The sequence below is a fragment of the Moschus berezovskii genome, chromosome 6 (genome assembly GCF_049115385.1).
Source record: "Moschus berezovskii isolate FMDL1 chromosome 6, NW_MosBer_1.0, whole genome shotgun sequence".
In the NCBI taxonomy this organism is placed as follows: Eukaryota; Metazoa; Chordata; class Mammalia; order Artiodactyla; family Moschidae; genus Moschus; species Moschus berezovskii.
The window spans coordinates 87,296,893-87,317,727 of record NC_142465.1 but is presented as its reverse complement, the minus strand read 5'-3'; the positions used below and the strand labels follow the sequence as shown (position 1 = coordinate 87,317,727).

The 20,835-nt window shown below is 40.6% G+C and overlaps 2 protein-coding genes across 2 annotated transcripts in view; both read left to right on the top strand.

Annotated features, from left to right (window-relative positions):
* The window catches only part of STK38L (serine/threonine kinase 38 like), an 87,653-nt gene extending 79,807 nt beyond the window's left edge, over positions 1–7,846 (top strand). The window contains exons 12-16 of the mRNA XM_055394281.2: positions 475–592; positions 1,023–1,146; positions 2,547–2,642; positions 4,839–4,930; positions 5,035–7,846. Coding sequence (XP_055250256.2) covers positions 475–592; positions 1,023–1,146; positions 2,547–2,642; positions 4,839–4,930; positions 5,035–5,162 — 558 coding nt within the window. The 3' untranslated portion in view covers positions 5,163–7,846. The remainder of the gene's footprint in view (positions 1–474; positions 593–1,022; positions 1,147–2,546; positions 2,643–4,838; positions 4,931–5,034) is intronic.
* A 6,681-nt stretch (positions 7,847–14,527) lies between these two features.
* The window catches only part of BMAL2 (basic helix-loop-helix ARNT like 2), a 107,781-nt gene continuing 101,473 nt past the window's right edge, over positions 14,528–20,835 (top strand). Inside the window, exon 1 of the mRNA XM_088837260.1 lies at positions 14,528–14,726. Within this exon, the coding sequence (XP_088693386.1) occupies positions 14,696–14,726 (31 nt within the window). The 5' untranslated portion in view covers positions 14,528–14,695. The remainder of the gene's footprint in view (positions 14,727–20,835) is intronic.

Sequence of the window (20,835 nt, the reverse complement as noted above, 5' to 3'; positions counted from 1 at the left end):
TTATAATGAAAATACCTGATGTTTATATGGGAGGCTGTGGTTTGCAGACACATTCCTTTGCTTGTTTCATCCTCCTTCCCACTCTGTTAGGGCAGGAATTATTAGTTCAGTCTTATGTAAGCAGAAGTTGAGGCTCAAAAAGGCTGAATAACTTGCCTGAGAGCGAGTATTGAGTGGAGAAGCCAGGCCAACTGAACACAACTTTTTTATTCTTTTTTGGAATGGATTTAGGACTGTATACATAAATAACTTAGTTGAGCTCTTTAGGGACAGAAACCATGCCTTAACATATTATCTGACTCCATGACTGTCACTAAGCCTTGTACATGATAAACATGCAAAACACATAGTAGATTCAAAATTAACTTCTGTATATTTTGGTTTTTCCAGTAGTGAGCCATACTCAGATCTTTCAAAAAATATATATATGTATATGTATTGAGGACACTGGTTTGACAAGCTGTTCCTTTGCAGGCGTATTCAACAGTTGGGACACCAGATTACATTGCTCCAGAAGTATTCATGCAGACTGGTTACAACAAATTGTGTGACTGGTGGTCTTTGGGAGTAATTATGTATGAAATGCTAATAGGTATGTTTTATTATTCATTTATGTACATACCATATAAATCAGAGTGCCACTGATTGAACATACTGTAGATATTATGGGCTAAAATATCTGAACTCTTTAAGCTGATTTCTGGCATCCCCCAATGTTAAATACACAATGATAAATATCAGTGAGCTCTAGGGATCCTGTGTCAGGAAGGGGGCATTTAACCAGAATTCCCAGGTATCTAAATTGTATCTGCATGACCTTTTAGGTGAAAGAGGGGCAGTGCTTTAAATCCTTTATTTTGTTGACTTTACAAGCCATTTTATTATAAATGGATGAATGGTGGTATTTTTTTATTGTTAAGTAGAGCGCTCAGGGCTATTTTGTTTTTTTGTGACATGTAGATAGTAGGTGCAGCAAATTTGATCATAAAGACTAATGAAACCTTATTTCCTGTGATACATAGGATATCCACCTTTCTGCTCTGAAACACCTCAAGAAACATACAGGAAAGTGATGAACTGGAAAGAAACTCTGGTATTTCCTCCAGAGGTGCCTATATCTGAGAAAGCCAAGGACTTAATTCTTAGGTTAGTAGTTAAATCTCTTAAAGAGGTTATGGTATCTTAAGGCCCCACAGGAACGTAAAAGATTAAATTGCCTATTTCAGTTTTGTGGGAAGAAAAAGACTATCACTGATCTATACAGTCAAAGGAAAAAGTAAAGAAAGAGCATTTGGGTTTTTTTTAAGTGCAGATTCTTAAAAGGTAATATGCAGGGAAAAATAAAAAAGAGTTAAAAAGAGGGAAGAAGTCTTATATTATTTCAAAGGTCACTCCTGTTGGATTACAATGACTTTATCCCCTAAAGGGAAAGGGAAAATAAATTCTTAGTAGCATTTCATATCACAAAAGCCTATGTAAGAAAAACACCAATACAGTATATTAACTCATATATATGGAATTTAGAAAGATGGTAACGATGACCCTTTATATGAGACAGCAAAAGAGACACAGATGTAAAGAACAGATTTGTGGACTCAGTGGGAGAAGGTGAAGGTGGGATGATTTGAGAGAATAGCATTGAAACATGTATATTATCATATGTGAAATAGATCACCAGTCCAGGTTCGATGCATGAGACAGGGTGCTCAGGGCTGGTGCACTGGGATGACCCTGAGGGATGGTATGGGGAGGGATGTGGGAGGGGGGTTCAGGGTGGGGAACACGTGTACACCCATGGCTGATTCATGTGAATGTATGGCAGAAGCCACCAGAATATTGTAAAGTAATTAGCCCCCAATTAAAAAAAAAAAGTCTATATATGAAACCTTTTCTAAGCTAAAGATTCCATTCTTTTTCTCAACTAAGATGAAGTATTTAGGTTCTATTGTGGATTCCTAGAAGGAATATGAATTGGGACAATCTATGGGAACAGCCAGTTGGTAACATCCTATAAAAAAAAAAAAAATCTTCAAACTGTCTTTGACCTTTGACCCAGCAATTCTACTTCTAGGAATTTTGCATATGCAGATAATCAGATGTGTGTAAAGATTTAGGGTATATTATGTTATCTTGATACTGTTTTTAGTAATGAAAAATTGAAAATCATCTAAATGTCTGGCAATGGTGAACTAGCTAAATAAATTGTAGTGTTTCCATGTGTAAACTTTAGAAAACAAATGTATAGAAAAAATAGTTAAATGACTTTGGGAAATGTTCTCAGTATATTAAGTGAAAAAAAAATAATGGAAACTCCTTATCAACACCATATTTTTGAAATTATAGTAAAAGACTGGAAGGGAGTGGCCTCAAACTGTTTGCAATAGTTATATCTGAATAGTGCAGTTATAGGTGATTTCTATTTTTCCTCACATTTTTCACAATAGAGTTAACTTCAGTAAACAGAAAAAAAGATGAAATGTTTGAAATAATGCAGAGTACTTGAGATGTAGTCTGCATATTATAATTTCTCTGTTTCCATTTTCCAGGTTTTGTATTGATTCTGAAAATAGAATTGGGAATAGTGGAGTAGAAGAAATAAAAAGTCATCCTTTTTTTGAAGGTGTCGACTGGGGGCACATCAGGTATGTTTACAGGCTTTGAATGGGATAAGGCCGTGTGAGTGAAAACTTTCTACTAGATTAGGTGATTAATTTATCTCTGATTCTGATTAAATACAAAAGTTAACATTGTGGTCGTGTGATAAGTTAGTGTTTTCTGGATTATATAAATGAGTTGAGACTGTAGTGGCTATAGCTAAATGACTCATTTTATGTAACATCCACTTTAGGAAACAAGCACATACTGTGCCCCTGTTTAGATTTTGATATGCAAAGTTACATGATGAAGGCTGTTAGCACAACAAAGATGTAATTACATTTAACACTGTATAACTATTTTTGTCCTCTCATATTCTATACTGTGTCTCCTTTATGAATTTTGGAGAATATACAGTCCCTCTTATAAACACTGTGAAAGTGAAAGTCGCTCAGTCGTGTCCAACTCTTTGCAAACTCAGTCTCTATACAGGCCATGGAATTCTCCAGGCCAGAAAAGAGTGGGTAATCTTTCCCTTCTCCAGGATATCTTCCCAGTCCAGGGATCGAACCCAGGTCTCCCCATTATGAGAGAAGTTAAATAATGCAGGTAGCTTTTAAGAACTGGCTTAGAGTTGTTTGTTGCGAGCACTGGCCTTTGTTCATTTTGTGCCCAAACTGTCTTCAGCAGTTCTGGTCTCTTCCCCACACAGCAACAGTTAAGAAACAAACCTGACTGTGTCGTTTCCTTCCTTCTCTGTGTACTTAGAGCGTGATACTAAGGGTCCTTCCCTGCTTTTCAGGATCTTGGGATATGATTCTTGCCTCCTCTGTAGAAGCTGCATCTTGTGTGGTTTCTGCCCCATTCCTCCCACCCTAGGGCCTTGTCATTTGCTCTTCATTCTGACGAAAATGCTCTTCACCTCTCTGGCCTCCCTGCCCTCAGTCCTGCCTCAGCCAGGCTCGCCAGCCCCTCTTTCCACTTTCAAGACAGCTCAGTGTCCCCTCACTGGAGCTCCTACAGTGTGCTAGACACTCTACCTGATTCTGGAGTAGGTATATTTGGGGGGACTGCTTACTATATGTCCAGCACTGTTGTAAGTACTTTATGCATATTTCTCATCTTAGCCTCATTATAAGCCTTATACAATAGCCTAATACAATAGGTATTATTATTATCCCCATTTTACAAATGAGAAAACTAAGTCATAGGGAAGTAATTTGCCATACTAATGCCTCAGCATTAAGTGATCTGGCTAGAACTGAATCCAGGCAGTGTGATTCCAAAGTCCTGACTCTAAACTGCTACACTGTATTTGACTGTCCCTGTGTCATCTCATTGAGCAGAACTATTACATGATTCCCCCTGTTACAGTTGAAAGAATGCTTATAGACTACCAGTCCAGTCTCCTGGTTCTATATGAGGAAAGAGTCACAGTGTCTAAGGTCATTCTGATAATTACTAGAAATTAGATCTCAGGGCACCAGAGTTTATATTTTTTACACTAAACTAATATAAATTTATTAAGTTAGTACATTAAGTGTAAATAGGTTAGAATAATTCTGGGGAAAATATAAATGTGTTTTTACACAATTTTGTACACTTATCACCTAATAGATCAATAAGTACTTGCTGAAAAAATAGAAGCAGTAAAAATTGGTGAATTTCCTAAACTAATTTTAACATGATAAAAAAACATTTTCATGACTTATTATTTTTTTAACCTAATGCCCCCAGTTCCCTTAAAATTTATATGACTGAGAAGGTTTTGGATTCATATTTCATCACAAACATGTAGTCCCTTCACCATTTGAGCCCCTTATTTTCCCAAATGACTTATCAAGTGGTGGATCCTCTACTACAAGAATTCTATTCCTAAATTAATTAGGTTGGATTCTGGCCCCCACAATGTTTAGGGTACTTTATAGAATAATAAAATTTCTAAAATAAAATTCTCTGTTCTCCCTTCCCTTTCATTAACTATTGTTTTTCCTCTTAAAAAAAAAAACAGCATGAGAAAGTCTTGGTATAAAGAAATAATTCCAAGTAAATAATAATATTTTAATAAGAAAATTCTACTTAGCTATGAAATCCACTTAACTTCAGAAATTTCAGATTCATAATAAATTTCCTTGGCTCTTCTAATATCTATAGAACAGCATGCAGAATTTGCAAGTAGAATTAAGCTTTGGAAAACTGAATTCAAGTAAACTTAACCATGGTTACTCAATACTATTTTACAGGGAAAGGCCAGCAGCAATCCCTATAGAAATCAAAAGCATTGACGATACATCAAATTTTGATGACTTTCCTGAATCTGATATTTTACAACCAGGTAAGACAGTCTCACAGTGAACCACATTTAAAAGACTATGAAAGTGATAACATATTTCATTAATGAAATTCCTTTGGTCTTGGTTAATTTTTCTGTCTTTCCAGCGCCAAACACCACGGAACCAGACTACAAATCCAAAGACTGGGTTTTTCTCAATTATACCTATAAAAGGTTTGAAGGGTTGACTCAGCGTGGCTCTATCCCCACCTACATGAAGGCTGGGAAATTATGAGCGAAGATCACGTTGACTCACAACCAAGAGAACTCAGGTAGCCGCATCACCAGGCTTGCTTGGCGTAGATAACAATACACTGAAATACTCCTGACGACGGTGGTGCTTCTGACTACAAGAGGAAATTCTACAGGATTAGGATTTCGAAGACTACTATAGGAATTGGTTGGCAGTGCCAGCTGGCTTTTTTCTTTTTTTAATATTATTTTTGTTAACTTTATTATATGAAGGTACTGGAATAAAAGAAATGTACATCCCTTTCTAACTGCACTGCCTACACGCGTTTTAAGGTCCATTCCGCCTGTGTGTGCCGTGGCTTTGTACTGTAACACCTCTAATCAATTCAGGAGAAACACATATCATTTAAAGCAACATAGGCTAACCTGTAGGTTAACACTGCAGTATTGGCTGTTTACTGCATTCCTTATGGGTCTAGATAATCAATCAAAGCCATCTTCCATAGCTGGTATTAGAACACTTGCCCTGTTGGTTTGGACATCTATAGAATATATATGAAGACAATTTCTGTAATGGTTTTAAGACATTTTAAAAAGGAAATACACTGGGTTATTTAAAAAATAAAGTTTATCATGTTATTACACAAACTCTACAGTAGGGAGTAACAAGTTTTGAATAAGGACGAAGTTGAACAGCTTCACTCAAGCACTCCACTAATATATTTACTTTGCATTCAGAAATACTGATGACCTTTATACATGTATTCTGTATACTCATAGGGACATGTACTGTATCATATAAAATGTAAAGTTGCTTTTCTTGTGACAAGAGGACTTCTTTTTTAATAAGAGGACATGGCATTATTTTAATTTGATTATGGTGAGTTGAATTGAAGAAATGACCATGAAGGCTGCTTGTAGAACTACTAGTGTATTTTTATTAAACTATTTTTTTAAACGTCAAACTTCTGATCATGTAAATGAACTTGTAGAGAACAAAGAGCTATTTACTTTGGTTTTCTAGAAAGTTGTTACATATCATGGCTGGTTAACTTTTATTTGTTTTGATGAAAATTTTTCCTTTGATAGTACTTGTATTATTGTGCCATTATTTTCTTATACTCCAAATGTACCAAAGATCCTGAACAGAGTGGATGTTCACAGCTGTGGGAGGTTTTACTGTCCTGCGGGAATGCTGTCTTCAGATCTTTGATGGAGGCTAGCTCATTCAAGGGCACTACTGTTCATGTTTAGCTCCATCACTGTGGTTAATGTAAACGGAATTAAGGAAGTAAATGCAGGCCAGGGGGCTTGTGATTAGAGGATGGGGGAGGTGATGTCAGCAGCAAATTCTTTGGGTGTTCCCCCAAGAATGAGAGAGTCTTTTCCAGCTCAACATTTTCATTTAAAAATGACTCTGAGGTTTTGGCTTCATCAATAATAGTGGAGGAGTATTAATTTGTCAAAGAATGGCCTAATGTTTGTCTGAACTGTTAACTAATAGAATTTCTTTTTTAGATACAACAGTTATCACTGTTATGAATGATCTGTGATCAGAATCTAAAATGATAATTTATTTGTATAGATGTTCTTCTAGTGGGGAAGAATTGCAAAGGACCATTATGCAGATCTACAAAAGCTTTTATAAATGTTCCTGCTTGCTAGGGAGCTCCATGGTGTTTCAATTAGGCCATTCTGTTCTTTTTTTCTTCTTACCTTGTTCTCCCCTTCCCTTTCTTCCCTTTCCTTCCTTTCCTACCCCCCACCTTCCTTTCTCCCCTTTTCCTCCTAGCATTTGTTTGATACTTGTTATGTGTTCACCTAATAGTTCATCTCCATTTTTCTTACCTGGAACATGTGACCAAGTATTTAGGAGAGAGAACTATTAAAATTTGGGGGTTATCTCCTTTTGCCTAGCTCTGGTTTTTCTAATTACAACTGCCTCTAATTTTAAAAACTCTCTAACTTACATTTAGTTTTATGAGATTTTTCTCATCCCCCCTTCCTCACTGTTTTTTTAAAAAGGATGTTTTGCTAGTGTGAATGGGTAAGATAAAAGGAAATTGCAACATACTCTGGTTCTACTATGGTAACTATTCTAGTATTAAAAAATTTCATTAATTCAAGTGAGAGAGAGAGATTGATATAAAGGAGCTGAATTACCTAAGTTTACCTTTTAACTGAATAAGAAAAGAGCATTTTAGTTTCCATTTCCTTCATTCTTATTAATAGGAAGAACTTGGGGATAGTCATGGTTTCTTGGCAGCAGAAAGGCAGTTATGAAAAGTTTACCTTGTTAAGATACTCATTTTTCCCTAGAGTTGAGTGATTCATAATCTTTGGGGTTTCTTCCTCATCAAAAGCATTTCTTAAGTGCCTATCTAAAAGCAATTAAAGACTGTGTCTGCCCTTTGGAAGCTAAGAATTTGATTCATAAAGCAAATTAGCTAGATAATTTGCAAAGTACCCTTGAGCTTGAATTTTCTCTATTATATATGTCCCATATTTCAGGTGAACCATTTAATTTAAATGACAAAACCCTATCTAATCAACAGAGCATAATGACATTTTCTTTAAATTAGACTCTATTTTGAATTAAAGAGTTTTGTTATAAACTGTGTGTTTTTGGTTTTTCTAAGTATATAGAAAGCTTGTATAATTCAGATTTGTTGATTTCCTGATTTAATGTAGACTGACTTTTTTTATTAAAAAAACCTTTGTATTAAAGCAAGTTATGTTTTTTTCTTTTATGCTTTTCTTATTAACATGGCTTTAAATGTTTAAATTTATTGAAACATAGTGCTATCTGAGAATAGGAAATTTCTTATCAACCTTTACTGAATGGAATATATATCTAATTTAATAAGCTATTAGTTGAATGGAAAATAACAAGTATGGAATATTCAAAACTGGTTGCTTAGGGTTAAGATAGGGTTTCATTTATTTCTGTAATAATATACTTTTTCTGTTTTTTTAAACACCTGTTATCTTTGTGTAGATCTGTAAATCTTACAATATTTTAAGTACACTTATTTTTGGTGTTTTATTGTAGAAAACCTTTAGACAATCAACCCAGCAGTATCTACTGGTAGGAGAAACAGCTATCCATCTATCAATGATCTACAAAGAAATGGATTGAAATTTTAATCAATAGAGAGGTCCCTGCCACAGAACACATTCTATTCTCTGTTTGAATTGCTAAGAGTCAGAACATTCAAAATAACTATTTTGCTACAACCATGAATATTTCCCCTTGTCTTTATTTAAATTTTATTTTCTCTGTAGAAGTGCACTTATCTCTGGAACATTTTAATGAAACAAACACTTGGAACAAATATAAATACAATACACTTAGGACTGTTAGAGATATTTTAGATTTTTATGAAAAAATGAGAGTAATATTGCTATTTTAAAAAAGACTGAAGTAATAAAAATAGATGTTAGTTATTTTTAAAGCAATATAAATTATTCAGCAGTTGTCTGAAAAATAATTACCAGGCTATTGAGTTCTGTGTTCAGTTACTGAGTTTCAAAGAAATGTTTTGGTGGCATCATGCACTTTTCATTGAAGGTAAGAAAAAAATAAAAATTATGTTTACAATATTTTTGTTGGTGAGGTTTTTTGGTTATATTTTTGAATTTTGAGATAGATGTTACCCAAACCTCAAGAAAGCCTGCTTTGTAAATGGATCCAAGTTTTACCCTTAAAGATCACATCAAGAACAATATATTGGATAAATATTTTAAGTTTCAACTGTCTTATGTTTAAACACTCCAGATAGTTGTACAGGTTTATATACAGCTACCCCACTAGGCCAAAATCAATTAGCAGGTAGAAATGAAAATATGCCTCAAAATAGCAATGGAAACTAGGGATATAAGTGCCCTGGGTACCCAGGTACTACTTCATCTGTCCCATTGGAGACACTGATCATTGATCATGACACTGTTTCTGCTAGTCTCAGAGGAAGCCAGTCAGAATCCTGTTCATCCTAGCTGTGCTTCCAACTGTTCACTGACTGACATCATTTTAGTAATGCTGTTAAGACAAAATGGTGAAAACACTGAATATCAAAATTTGGACTTCAGAGCAAACTTTGATATTCTACATTAATCTTTCAAAAGCATCTTGTTAAAAGAACTTACATTGCTTTACATTTTGCTTTCACTTAGCTTACTCATTTTGGTTTTTACTACTACTCTGTGAAATAAACATAATTACTAATATTTTACAGATGATGAACATGAAGCTGAGTGTGAATTATCCAAACTCAGGTAATAGTTTGCTCTTGAACCAAATCTGGGGCTCCTTCCACTCCCCAGATCACAGAACACACTTCCTTGACAAATTATCTGATATGCTTCTAGACCTCAGAAAAACACATGGGAAGCCAGTGACCAAATTGGCACTTCGGGTGCTTTTGACTGCAAATATCAGATGCAAGTAAAAATGCAAAAATAAGGAAAATGAGTATCTTGTGTAAAACTAAGACATAAGATAGGGACCTTCCAGAGTAAATTTAGCATCTCAAAAACGTCTTCAAGAACAGGGATTTCTTCCTAGTTTTCTACATTGTCATCAGCAGAGTGTTGGATGTCCTTGAGCTTGTTTTCTCAGAGGGCTGGATGGCTACAGGGACTCTTAAGTATCAAATCATCATACAAGTCTTTAAAAAGAAGATTGTTCAACCTCTTTTTAGAATAAAGAAAATCTTTTCCAGAAGCATTCTAAGCAAAGAACCCTGCCCCCCAACCCTGCTTTGTTGGCCTTGATTATGCCATCCATCCATTCCTACAATAGTACCTGGTCTGTTGATTTATTTGAACTAAGCAGGCTTCACATCCTTGGTACAGAGTGAGGCTCCCCTAAAGCACATGGCCACCTGCCACCAGAACCAAATTGGAGTTAACCCCCAAGATAATCAAAAGGGTGCCACACTGTAACATACCAATGGTTCTTACTGAAGCCACTGCACTTGGGTTTTGTTATTGATTCTGCCATCGCCTACATATGAACTGAAGGGCTGATCCATTAACACCTTTTCTGACCCATGTGAAATACGAGTACTGAGAACCACTGTGCTAGACCATAGCTCAGCTACTGAGCTAGGTTGCTTGTCCTTCAGAAAAGCAGGAGTAGGGGTGGGTCTCTGGGCATCATACAAACAATGGATGTTTGGTCCAGAGACCAGGTCTTTTTAGTGCTACTGCCAAGGCTTCCAGCTGCCATTCATCTCACAGGTCCATCTCCCACAAAGCTGTTATACCAGTCACAGGGATCCTCATCTACTTACTTCCTCTCAAGATCCAGGCAAGGGTGGGCCTAATGACTGGCCTCGTCACTAGTGGCTCAACTGCTTTGTCTAACTTGAGGAGATAGGCTTTGATTAGTAGAAATCAAAACATTTCTCAGGAGGTTGTGCTAACAACCATTACAAAGTTATTACTGTTCATTCTAAAGCATTCCTTAGCAAATCCTTAAATGTTGAGATGACTTATAAGTCTCTGCCAAAGGGAGAAATACATAACAGGAAAGGGAGATTGTCCTTTGCCTTTCCTGTCCTCTTAGATAAGTTAATCATGGACAGAACTTGAAAAATCCTCCAGTATGTTTCTATATAGTAGAGGACTGAGGAGGGTCTAGGTTACCATACATGTTGTAAGACTGTCCAAAACCTCCAAAAGTAAAAATTACTTCAGCTTTTGACACTTACATATACAAATACATAATCTCTAAGGAAAAAAGAGGCAATAGCTCCATATATAAAGAGATGCCTGTAAACTATTCCCTCTTGTTCTAAGTTTTGTTCTCCCTGTATTTTTCTTGGAATTTTAGTTTATTGCTACTTCTGTCCTCTGGCTTATAGAAATACACACACACACACACACACATACACACAACTTCTCCTTTGCAACAACCTAGGCATAAGAAAATTCATTTTTGGCTAGTTGAAGCAATATTTCCTGGAGTAGAGTACTTGGAGCAACTATTTCAAACTCAACTAGGATACTTATTTGAATAAAGATTTAGTGTGTCTCACCCCAGACTTACTAAGTCAGAGTTTCTGGGGTGGGTCTGAACTTCTGCACAGTCTCAGTTCAACTTGGGAAACTACTGAGCTAAAGGAAAAAGGACACTGGTTGGACTTTTCTAAAATGAAATAATACCTGCCTCACTGATTGTTAGGAAAACATCTATATGAAGTAATGGACGTCCAGTTGGTGATGTATGGCAGTCAGTGTTTATAACCATGCCTGACACAGTGTAGATACTCTACAAGCATTTGTGAACAAATGAATAACTGAATTTTGTGAGCAGCCCTACTCCCCCTCTAAGGCCAATCTCAAAATGTTTTCATGTTTAATAAATCAACTCCAAAAGCATTGAAATGAACTATAGCCTTTGCTAAAGTTGTTATTTTCCAGGGAAATAATGTAAGAGGGTTTGCATTACACAATGAAGCTTCCTAAATACCCTTTAAAAATACTCTCAAATTCCCACTCCCAGTGGCAGCTGCCACCACCACTTCTGCTCTTTCTCATGAGTATACCCTCCTGCAATTACCTTCTCTGCATCTCACCTCCATGGGCCAAGCTCAAGCTGATTTCTCCCATTCCAGAAGCCCATTAGAGGCCTGTTTGTCCCTCAAAACACATTTGTGCTCCCCTGTTTCTCCTCACTGCATTCCCACTCATCAACCTGCTCATCAAATCCAAGAACCTTCCCCAGTATTCACCCTCCACGGAATGTCAGGGGTGGAGGAGTGACGGGGAAGAAAGAGTAGATTTAAATATTAATAATTTAATTGTTTCCTCAGTCACTTAGGAGCTCATTAATGGGTAATTATTTATTTTTATACATCACTGGAGATGGGGGTCTTCAATTTAACTATACTCTGAAACAGGTGATTTGTTGTTGTTGTTCTGGACCAACTGAAATATCTATGTGAACGTAAAGGGTCCTCCAAACAAAATTGCATTGTTACAACCCCAGCAGGAGGTTGACAAGAATAGGAATTTATAGTGTGCTAGGCAGTGGTTCCTAATGTCAGTCTTGTTCTTGCTTGAGTATTTGGCAGTGAAGGAAATTACTGAACAAATGAAATTCCCCCTAAGATTAGCAAATGGTTCCTGAAAGCAAAGTTGTTCCTGGACTTTTGGGAAGGAAACCACATTGACCAGAAGGAACTATACCATGCACTCTGCAAATTATGTTTCAAATCACTTTCTTATATTTTGCTGAAGGAGAAAATATGAAAAGACCACTAGTTGGAAAGGAGAGATGAATTTTCTATCCATCTGTCAAGATATTGTGTGACTATCTCTGCCTTATCCTAGGAGGTATAATATAACCACTCTAAAAAAAAAAAAAAATCTTAGGAAGTAAAGTTCCAGAGTTTAAAGAAAAAGTTGAAATCAGAATTTAAATTACAATTGGGGAAACACACATTAAACGATGAGAATGATTTGCCCCAAGGAATCTTGTGTGTCTGCTCACCTTGTGTGTTACACTTCTGGCCTCACATTTAGGTACTGGATTCCTGGCTCTTGCTCTCAGGCTTTTCCTGGAAGTGAATCATCGTTTCTAAGCAATGAGGACTGTGATGATTCATGGGCAAGCTTATCATACCACGTATGAACTCCTGAGGAGATCTGACTTTCACCATCTGGCTTCTACTGTATACTGAGTGATTCTGGCCAAAACACTCATCTCTGAACCTCTGTTTGCCTACTGAGAAGAATTATAGGTGTTCAGCCACCTCCCATAGTTGTTGTGAGGCTCACCTGAGATGATAGAGGGAAAAACACTTTGTAAGCAAGACAGCGTGTTTGTAGCTTGTCCCTCCGTGCTCAGTTGCTAAGCTGTGTCCAATTCTTTACGACACCATGGACTGAAGCCTGTGCACTCCCAGGCTAGAATACTGGAATGGGTTGCCATTTCCTTCTCCAAGGTTTCTTCCAAATTCGGGGATCCAATCTGCGTCTCCCAAATTGCAAGCAGATTCTTTACCACTGAGCCGCCAGGGAAGCCCCTGTACTTTTTGACCAGGATCCTAGAAATTCCGCTTCACTATCAAAGTGGCATTGAACACATGTGCAGTCTAAGAGTACCCCCTCTGCCCCAAGTCTTGGTAAACCACCTCAAAACAGTGTACACTTGTCTGGAAAGCCAGAGTTTGAGCACGTTCAGGGAAACCTAGGCCAGATCTTGAGTGTCTGTCAGGCTCTCTGCGGAATTTTTCTTTCTGAGCCGACAGCACACGTTGGTGTCGGTGGACTTCGGGTGCAGTTCCAAGCCAAAGCCAGGACTGCGATGTCTCAATAAGGGTTTTTGTTGTGTTATCGAGGCCAGCATCTCTTGCCACCTCTAACAGGATAAAGTCCGGGACCCACTTAAGGCTGCATCAGTTTCTCTGCGTCGGCCTGCTTCCGTTGGGAACACGCGTCCAACTCCCTCGTCCTAAGTAACTCTCAGGACACACAAAGCAACTAGTTACGACGCTGTAATGGAGAGTCCTGAAGGAAAAGTATTAATTTTAGGCTGGTTGATGCACAGCTTTGGTGTTTTCTCTGCCGTTCCTTCCCTCCACTACAAGACAAACTGTGACCAAGGAACCCTAGGGTCCTATGGGCGGAGAGCGAACCAGCGTACTCCGCGTGTGATGAGGGGCTGACAAGAATCTTGCTCCTGGGTTTACCCAGCTGTCTCAGGACCCCAAACAGCTTCTTTGGCGATGTGAAAGTTGGACCATAAAGAAGGCTGAGCGCTGAAGAACTGATGCTTTGAAACTGTGGTGCTGGAGAAGACTTGAGAGTCCCTGGCACTTCAAGGAGATCAAACCAGCCAATCCTAAAAGAAATCAACCCTGAATATTCATTGCAAGGACTGATGATCGAGCTCCAATACTTTGGCTACTTGATGTGAAGAGCCGACTCACTGGAAAAGACCCTGATGCTGGGAAAGATTGAAGGCAGGAGGAGAAGGGGATGACAGAGGATGAGATGGTTGTATGGCACCACCGACTCAATGGACATGAGTTTGAGCAAGCTCCGGGAGTTGGTTACGGACAGGGAAGCCTGGCGTGCTGCAGTCCATGGGGTGGCAAAAGGTCGGACATGACTTAGAGACGGAACAACAACCTCCCCCCACCCCACCCCACACACACAAGGGGAACAACTCCACACTGCAGAACACCTGACAACGAATCTGGAAGTGATGGCGGAAACCTGCTTTAGACAGGCACGTCTCCCGCGAGGCTCCAGGCGCTGCTCTGCTGGGCTCCCCGCACTTCGCCTCCCTCCGCCCGGGTCGGCGGGCGGGGCTGCCGTGACTCCGCCCCGCGCGGTCCCTTTCTCCCGCCCCCGGCCCGGCGGCGACTAGACCCCCGGGCGGGCGAGCCCCCGGCAGCAAGCTCCTGAACCCCGAGCTGCAGTGGGGCCCCCGCTGCACCGGGCAGAGCCCCGCCGGTGCCTGCGCCCCGCACCGGGGCAGCCGCCTGGGCCGGCTCAGCGCCGGCCCGGGGCTCTCCATGCTGCGGGCCCCGGGGCTGCGGAGCCGGCCGGGTGGCTCCTGCGATGGCGACGCAAGCGGAGGCGGCGGCGAGAGGTGAGGTTGCGGGCGGGGGGCTCAGGCTGCGGGAGTGGCGCCCGGGCCGGCCTGGAGCGAGCGGCCGGTGCGCGAGTCCAGGTGGGCGCACTTTGCCGGGGGCTCTCCTCCGATCCTGCATCACCTCGGCGGGCTCCGGGGCCGAGGTCGTCCCTTGCGACAAAGGTGCGGCTCGGCGCCCCGAGCATCCTCGCGAGGAGCGGGAGGTGGGGGTGACGCCCGCGATCGCCGCCGGCTTTCGAATTGCCCGCAGCCCCGTTTCGGGGCCCCGGGTCGGACGTTTCAGCCAAGATGAGCTGGCGAGGGACCGTCCACCCAGCGACCGCGAGTAGCCTCCCCCAGCCTACCGCTGGGCGCCCACTTCTCAGTCGGCAAGGACTGCTGCGCAGACTTCTTAGATTTCGTTTTTCCCCTTATAAACCATTTGCCATTAGCCTCTGAAGGAGCTCGGGCTCTGCGATCCTATCCCCTCTGAACTGAAAATTCTCACTTCTTTCTATTCCCTTCTTTAAAACCTGCCCAGCGGTGGATCGGGCAGGCGAGCGCGGGAAGGCAGGTCCCCCACATTTCTTATTCTTGAAAACCACCGATTGCACCGCAACAGTCCTCTGTCAGCGAGAGGCGGCTCTTGTGCCATTTCAGCACGAGGAAAGTCATCCGTGGAATTTGTTTCGTTTTATATTATTTTGGAGTTTTTGTGAATTGAGTTGGAAGCGTTGCTACGTCTTCTTCCTCTCTTTAGTGTTCTCTGGCGACATTCTCTGGTCTCTCCCATATGACTACTCATAATTATGGACTGATCATAAAATATTTGTTACTTAAGATGGACAGGAGGCAGGAAAAAAACATGTAAATAACTAAAAGCCTGGAAGAGAGAAGTTCAGGGAAGCAGTTTGTTAAATCTCCACTTTCCTTTTAGAATATTGTGGTGCATTTAGATTCTTCTGGGAAATACAGCAATGAGAAGGGGTCTTTTGAAAATCTAATAGGGGATTTAGATCATGGGGAGGTTTCTGAAATTCTATCGTTTGAGTATTTGAAATCTTTCTGGTCTATATGAAGATGTGAGAAGGCACTGGTTTGAAAAGAGAAGGCAGTATTCATCATTTTAAACCCAGAACTCCTGTTTTGGCTGTGACTGAACTCTGCCCTTTACTGTGTCACCTGGGTTAAGTTACTTAGCATTAGTCTCTTCGTCTGTAAAGTGGGGATAATTTTAGTATCTGTCTTATAGGACTGTTAGAATTAAATGAAATATAAATGTATATTTTTTCATTTGGATATGCTTTTATTACTGATAAAATTTAGTGTAGAGGTTACAAGAGTCATTTTGGACAAAAGTTTTGCTTTAAGTTTTTGTAATAGTTTCAGCTCCTTGTTGTTCACCATTTCTCCCTAAAAAGTCTTGTGCACATTTGTTTCTCTGCTTTTTTTTTTTCCCCTAAGAGCCTGGAGAGAAGCATCAGTGTTTCTCATCCCTGTGATTTTGAGTGATTTTCCCCTCCCTTTTCCCTTCCTCTTTTTTTCTCCTGGCATTTACTGTCCCATGTTGGGCCATTGATGTCTGTGCACATTGGGTGTCTACATAAATGCCCGCCCCCCAGGAATCTGCATCCTTGTTTCTGATACCCTGCTTAAGCTCTATGCAGGGGATGGCTGTTAATGACATGCTTTGGCGCAGATGGTGATGTCTCACCCAGTGTGTCTGAAACTGAGCCTGTCCTCTCCCTCCTCATCCCAAATGGCTCTTCCTCCTGCCATAGCTGTGGTCCTCTCCTTTAATCCAGAAGTCTGAGAGTCTGTTTCACTTCCGCCTCTTCTGTGCCCCCTAGGGTGACTACACAGACCTTAATTCTGTCCCGTCTTCTCTACACTGCCCTTGCTGGAGGTCACACTCTGATCACGCCTTATTTGGATGGCTGCTTCACTTCCTGCCTTTGACTGGGCCTCCTGAACAGCCACCTTCTGTCCTGGCACCAGGGCACTATCCTATCCCTCCTTTGATAGGATCTTCGGTAGGTCTCCATTCCTATATGAAAAAAGTTCAAGGTTCTCAACCCACCATTCAAGTCTTTCAGGCAGCTGACCAGCCTTTGCAGCCTCATCCTGAGTCCTACCTCTTCATCTTCCAGAGTTCCCTGTCTCCAAGCCTGTGTTCCTGTTTGAGAGCTCTTTGGACCGTTGCCTCTTTGCCTTGGCTCTGTAGTCTCCTCTGCCCCAAGCACCCTTCTTTTTGCAACTGGCCCTCATGACCAATATACCCCTCTTCTTCACTGGGCTAACTAATTTTCTTGAAGATGTTTTTAAAGATATGCTGTCCTTTAGGAAACATCTTATACCCTCCTCTATTATCCAGAATATAGTTGAGGTGACTTTAAGAGAGACTTAAACAAGAATTGTTCTATGTACATAAAAGTCTAACTAGATAGTAGAGTGGCTCGCTCTGTGAAGTTATCCAGGGGCTGTGTTCCTTCTTTGTTTTTTAAAAATTTTATTGGAGTATAGTTGCTTTACAATGCTGTGTTTGTTTCTGCTGTGCAGCAAAAGTGAATCAGTTACATATATGTATATATCCACTCCTTTTTAGATTTCCTTCCCATTTAAGGTCACCACGGAGCACTGAGTAGAGTTCCCTGTGCTATTCAGTAGGTTCTCATTAGTGATCTGTTTTATACATGGTAGTGTTTGTATGTCAATCCCAGTCTCCCAGATACATTCCACTCCCCTTTGGGTTTCCCAGGAGGCGCTAGTGGTAAAGAAGCCACGTGCCAGTGCAGGAGACCTAGGAGATGTGAGTTCGATCCCTGGGTCAGGAAGATTCCCTGGAGAAGGGCATGGCAGTCCACTCCAATACACGTCCCTGGAGAATCACATGGACAGAGGAGCCTGGTGGGCTACAGTCCGTAGGGTCCCAAAGAGTCAGAGATGACTGAAGCAACCTGGCACACACCCCTTTGGTGACCATAAGTTTGTTCTCTATATCTGTGACTTTTCTTTGCAAATAAGTTCATCTGAGATACAAATGTGTGTGTGTATATATATAAAGTGTTTAGCACAGTTCTTGGGAAATAGTAAGTACTCCATAAATGTTAGCTTAATATAGTTGTTATTCATTTACAGCTTCAATTTGCTTTCTGAAAATAATGAATCTTGTGTCTATTAAGAAAGTATTGTTGCACTCAAGTTAAAATTGGCCAAATATTTGGGCTTTTCTGAAAAAGGGGGGAATGAAAATACACCTGCTAGTTCGAACTGTGGTGCTGGAGAAGACTCTTGGACTGCAAGGAGATCCAACCAGTCCATTCTAAAGGAGATCAATCCTGGGTGTTCATTGGAAGGACTGATGCTAAAGCTGAAACTCCAATACTTTGGCCACCTCATGCGACGAGTTGACTCACTGGAAAAGAGTCTGATGCTGGGAGGGATTGGGGGTGGGAGGAGATGGGGACGACAGAGAATGAGATGGCTGGATGGCATCACCGACTTGATGGACATGAGTTTGAGTGAACTCCGGGAGTTGGTGATGGACAGAGAGGCCTGGCGTGCTGTGATTCATGGGGTCGCAAAGAGTCGGACACAACTGAGCGACTGAACTGAACTGAATTCAAAATATGGCTTACACCAGGTAAGTCTTTATGACAAGTTTTTGGACAAAGAGTTTATTGCTATTTGGCTGCATACCAGATATTAACTTGGGGATGATCAAAATTAATCTTTTTTCGGTAAGAGGAACAAAGTCTCCATGTGGCCTCAGAGGGCCAGTGTTTATTGAGCTCCTATTATGTACCAGGCATTTCTTGGCCTCATACCAGCCCTGTGATGTGGGTGATACTATCTCACTTTCATCGATGAGGTGAAAAAACTGAAGCTGAAGCCAGAAATTGACAAACCTGAAGTTAAATTCTGTGACTCCTGGCTGGGCTGCTCTTCTTTATTTCCTGTCTTCTTGGATGGTTAATGGGCAGTGTGCTCACTGCCAGACACTCTCTTTGGCTAAAGAGGGAGAATTATTGTTGCAACTTTTCCCATTCCTGGAGGAAAAAAACAAAACAGGTCTCTATATCAGAATCCAGGACCACAGATTTTTTCCCCCTGGCACAAAATCCCTCCATATTCCTTTTTCCTAGGCAGATTGACATTCAGACCTTCACAATAAAATGAAAATCAGGGAATTCTCTGGTGGGCCAGTGGTTAGTGGTTAGGGCTCTGCTTCCACTGCAGGGGCTTGGGTTCAATCCCTGGTCTGGGAACTAAGATCCCACATGCCATGCAGTGTAGCCCAAAGGAAAAAAAAGAAATCTATTTATATTCATTTTCATGCAGGAAATGAATATAAATAAAAACATTTTGAGAGTCTGTATAAAGCTATTAGTAGACTGTTGCAAAGCTTTTCACTTTTCATTTTATTTTGTAAATATATTTTAATTATCTCAAATTTTTAAATAAAGATGAACTCAAAATCATAAGGAATGGAAAAAAAAAGAAATCTAATAATGGTGATATGGAAAAAAATCCCCATGGTTTGATTACACTGCTGAAAAAATTGAGGGAGCTGGTTTTGAAGATGGCCACCAAAAATCAGGGCTACCTAACATGATTGCCTGCTCACTTGTTTTTGATGGGTTGATGGTAAACAACAAGATTAAGCAAGCTGCCATGCCAAGTGACTGGCACCTTCTGGTAAGTGATTCCAGAATCCTTGCAGTTAGGGAGCAGGCATTCTCAGGAGAGCAGCACATGTCCCAAGGCTGACTGCCAGATTTGGTCTTGGGTCTAGGCATCCAAGGGGCAACTTTCTCACCTTCCCTTCCTCCACTTTTTACCATCCCCTCTTCACCTGTGATGTTATCATACCCAACTCTTTTGAGGGGTAGTTCTGCAGTTATGTAGTGGCTTAAATTCATTTTTGTGACTCAGATATCGAAAGTCACGTCCTAGTCCACTGTGCATAAACTACTCTTCTTGTCCTGGTCCTTCAGTCTGATGTGCGTACTCAAGATAAACCAAGATGGGCTAAAAATGACTTTTGACATGTTTTAGGGGGAGGAAAGCGAGAGGAAAGGAGAGAAAGGTGGAGGAGTGAGAGAGGAGGAGAGAGGGAGGAGCTGTGGAGAAACGTTGAAGACGGAGGATGGGGGGAGTGGAGAAGGGGAGTGGAGAGGAAAGGAACTGAGCCCCGGCCGGCCGGCTGGGGGAGGGCTGAGGAGGAGTGGAGGTGAGGAGAGATGCAGCAGAGAAGGAAGGGTAGGAACTGCCGCGCCTCAGAGTTTGACTCCAGGAAAAGAAGAAATCTAATGTTTAAAATACATGAGAAAGCCACAATTTTAGTAAACAGTGATTTCAGTATACTTTTTTCCTTGTGGGAAGACTTCTTGATTCTGAAAAGCATGATCTGGACTTCCCTCATGGTTCAGTGGATAAAAATCCGCCTGCCAATCCTGGAGACATGGGTTCAATCCCTGGTCTGAGTAGAGTCCACTTGCGGCAGAGCAGTTAAAGCCTGTGAGCCGCAGCTACCGAGCCTGAGCTTTCGGGCTCACAAGCCACAACTACTGAAGCCTGTGCACCCTAGAGCCTGTGCTCTGCCACAAGGGAAGTTTCCACAGTGAGAAGCCCACACCTCACAATGAAGAGTATCCCCCATGCTCCACAACTAGAAAAAGCCCAGACAAAACAGCAAAGAACCATCAGCACAGACAAAAAAATAGAAAAAGAAAAAGCATGATCTCTTTCTGTGTGGTGAACATTAATTAGAGCATCCTTTTGAAATCTCTTCCTTTGCATAATGTTCAGGATATCATAAACAAGATAATAAGATGTCATTCGATAGCCTTAATTTCAGTTGCCTTGAGCTGAAGACCTCGGTGCCTGGCATCCGGGTGGTTAGTCAGCTCAGTGAGCCAGCAAGAGGCAAGGGGCTTATCTACCCAGCCCCCAGTTTTTAAACTTAAAATACTTTGAAACTAATTAAAATATTTAAATCAGTCTAGGTATATAATATTAAAATTCTCATTTGAAAATACTTAATTGTTGGTGGGCATGATCGGAAATTTGTCATTTATCTCATTTAAATTTCTGGGATTTCGTTTGTCTAGTCTTTAATCTTATG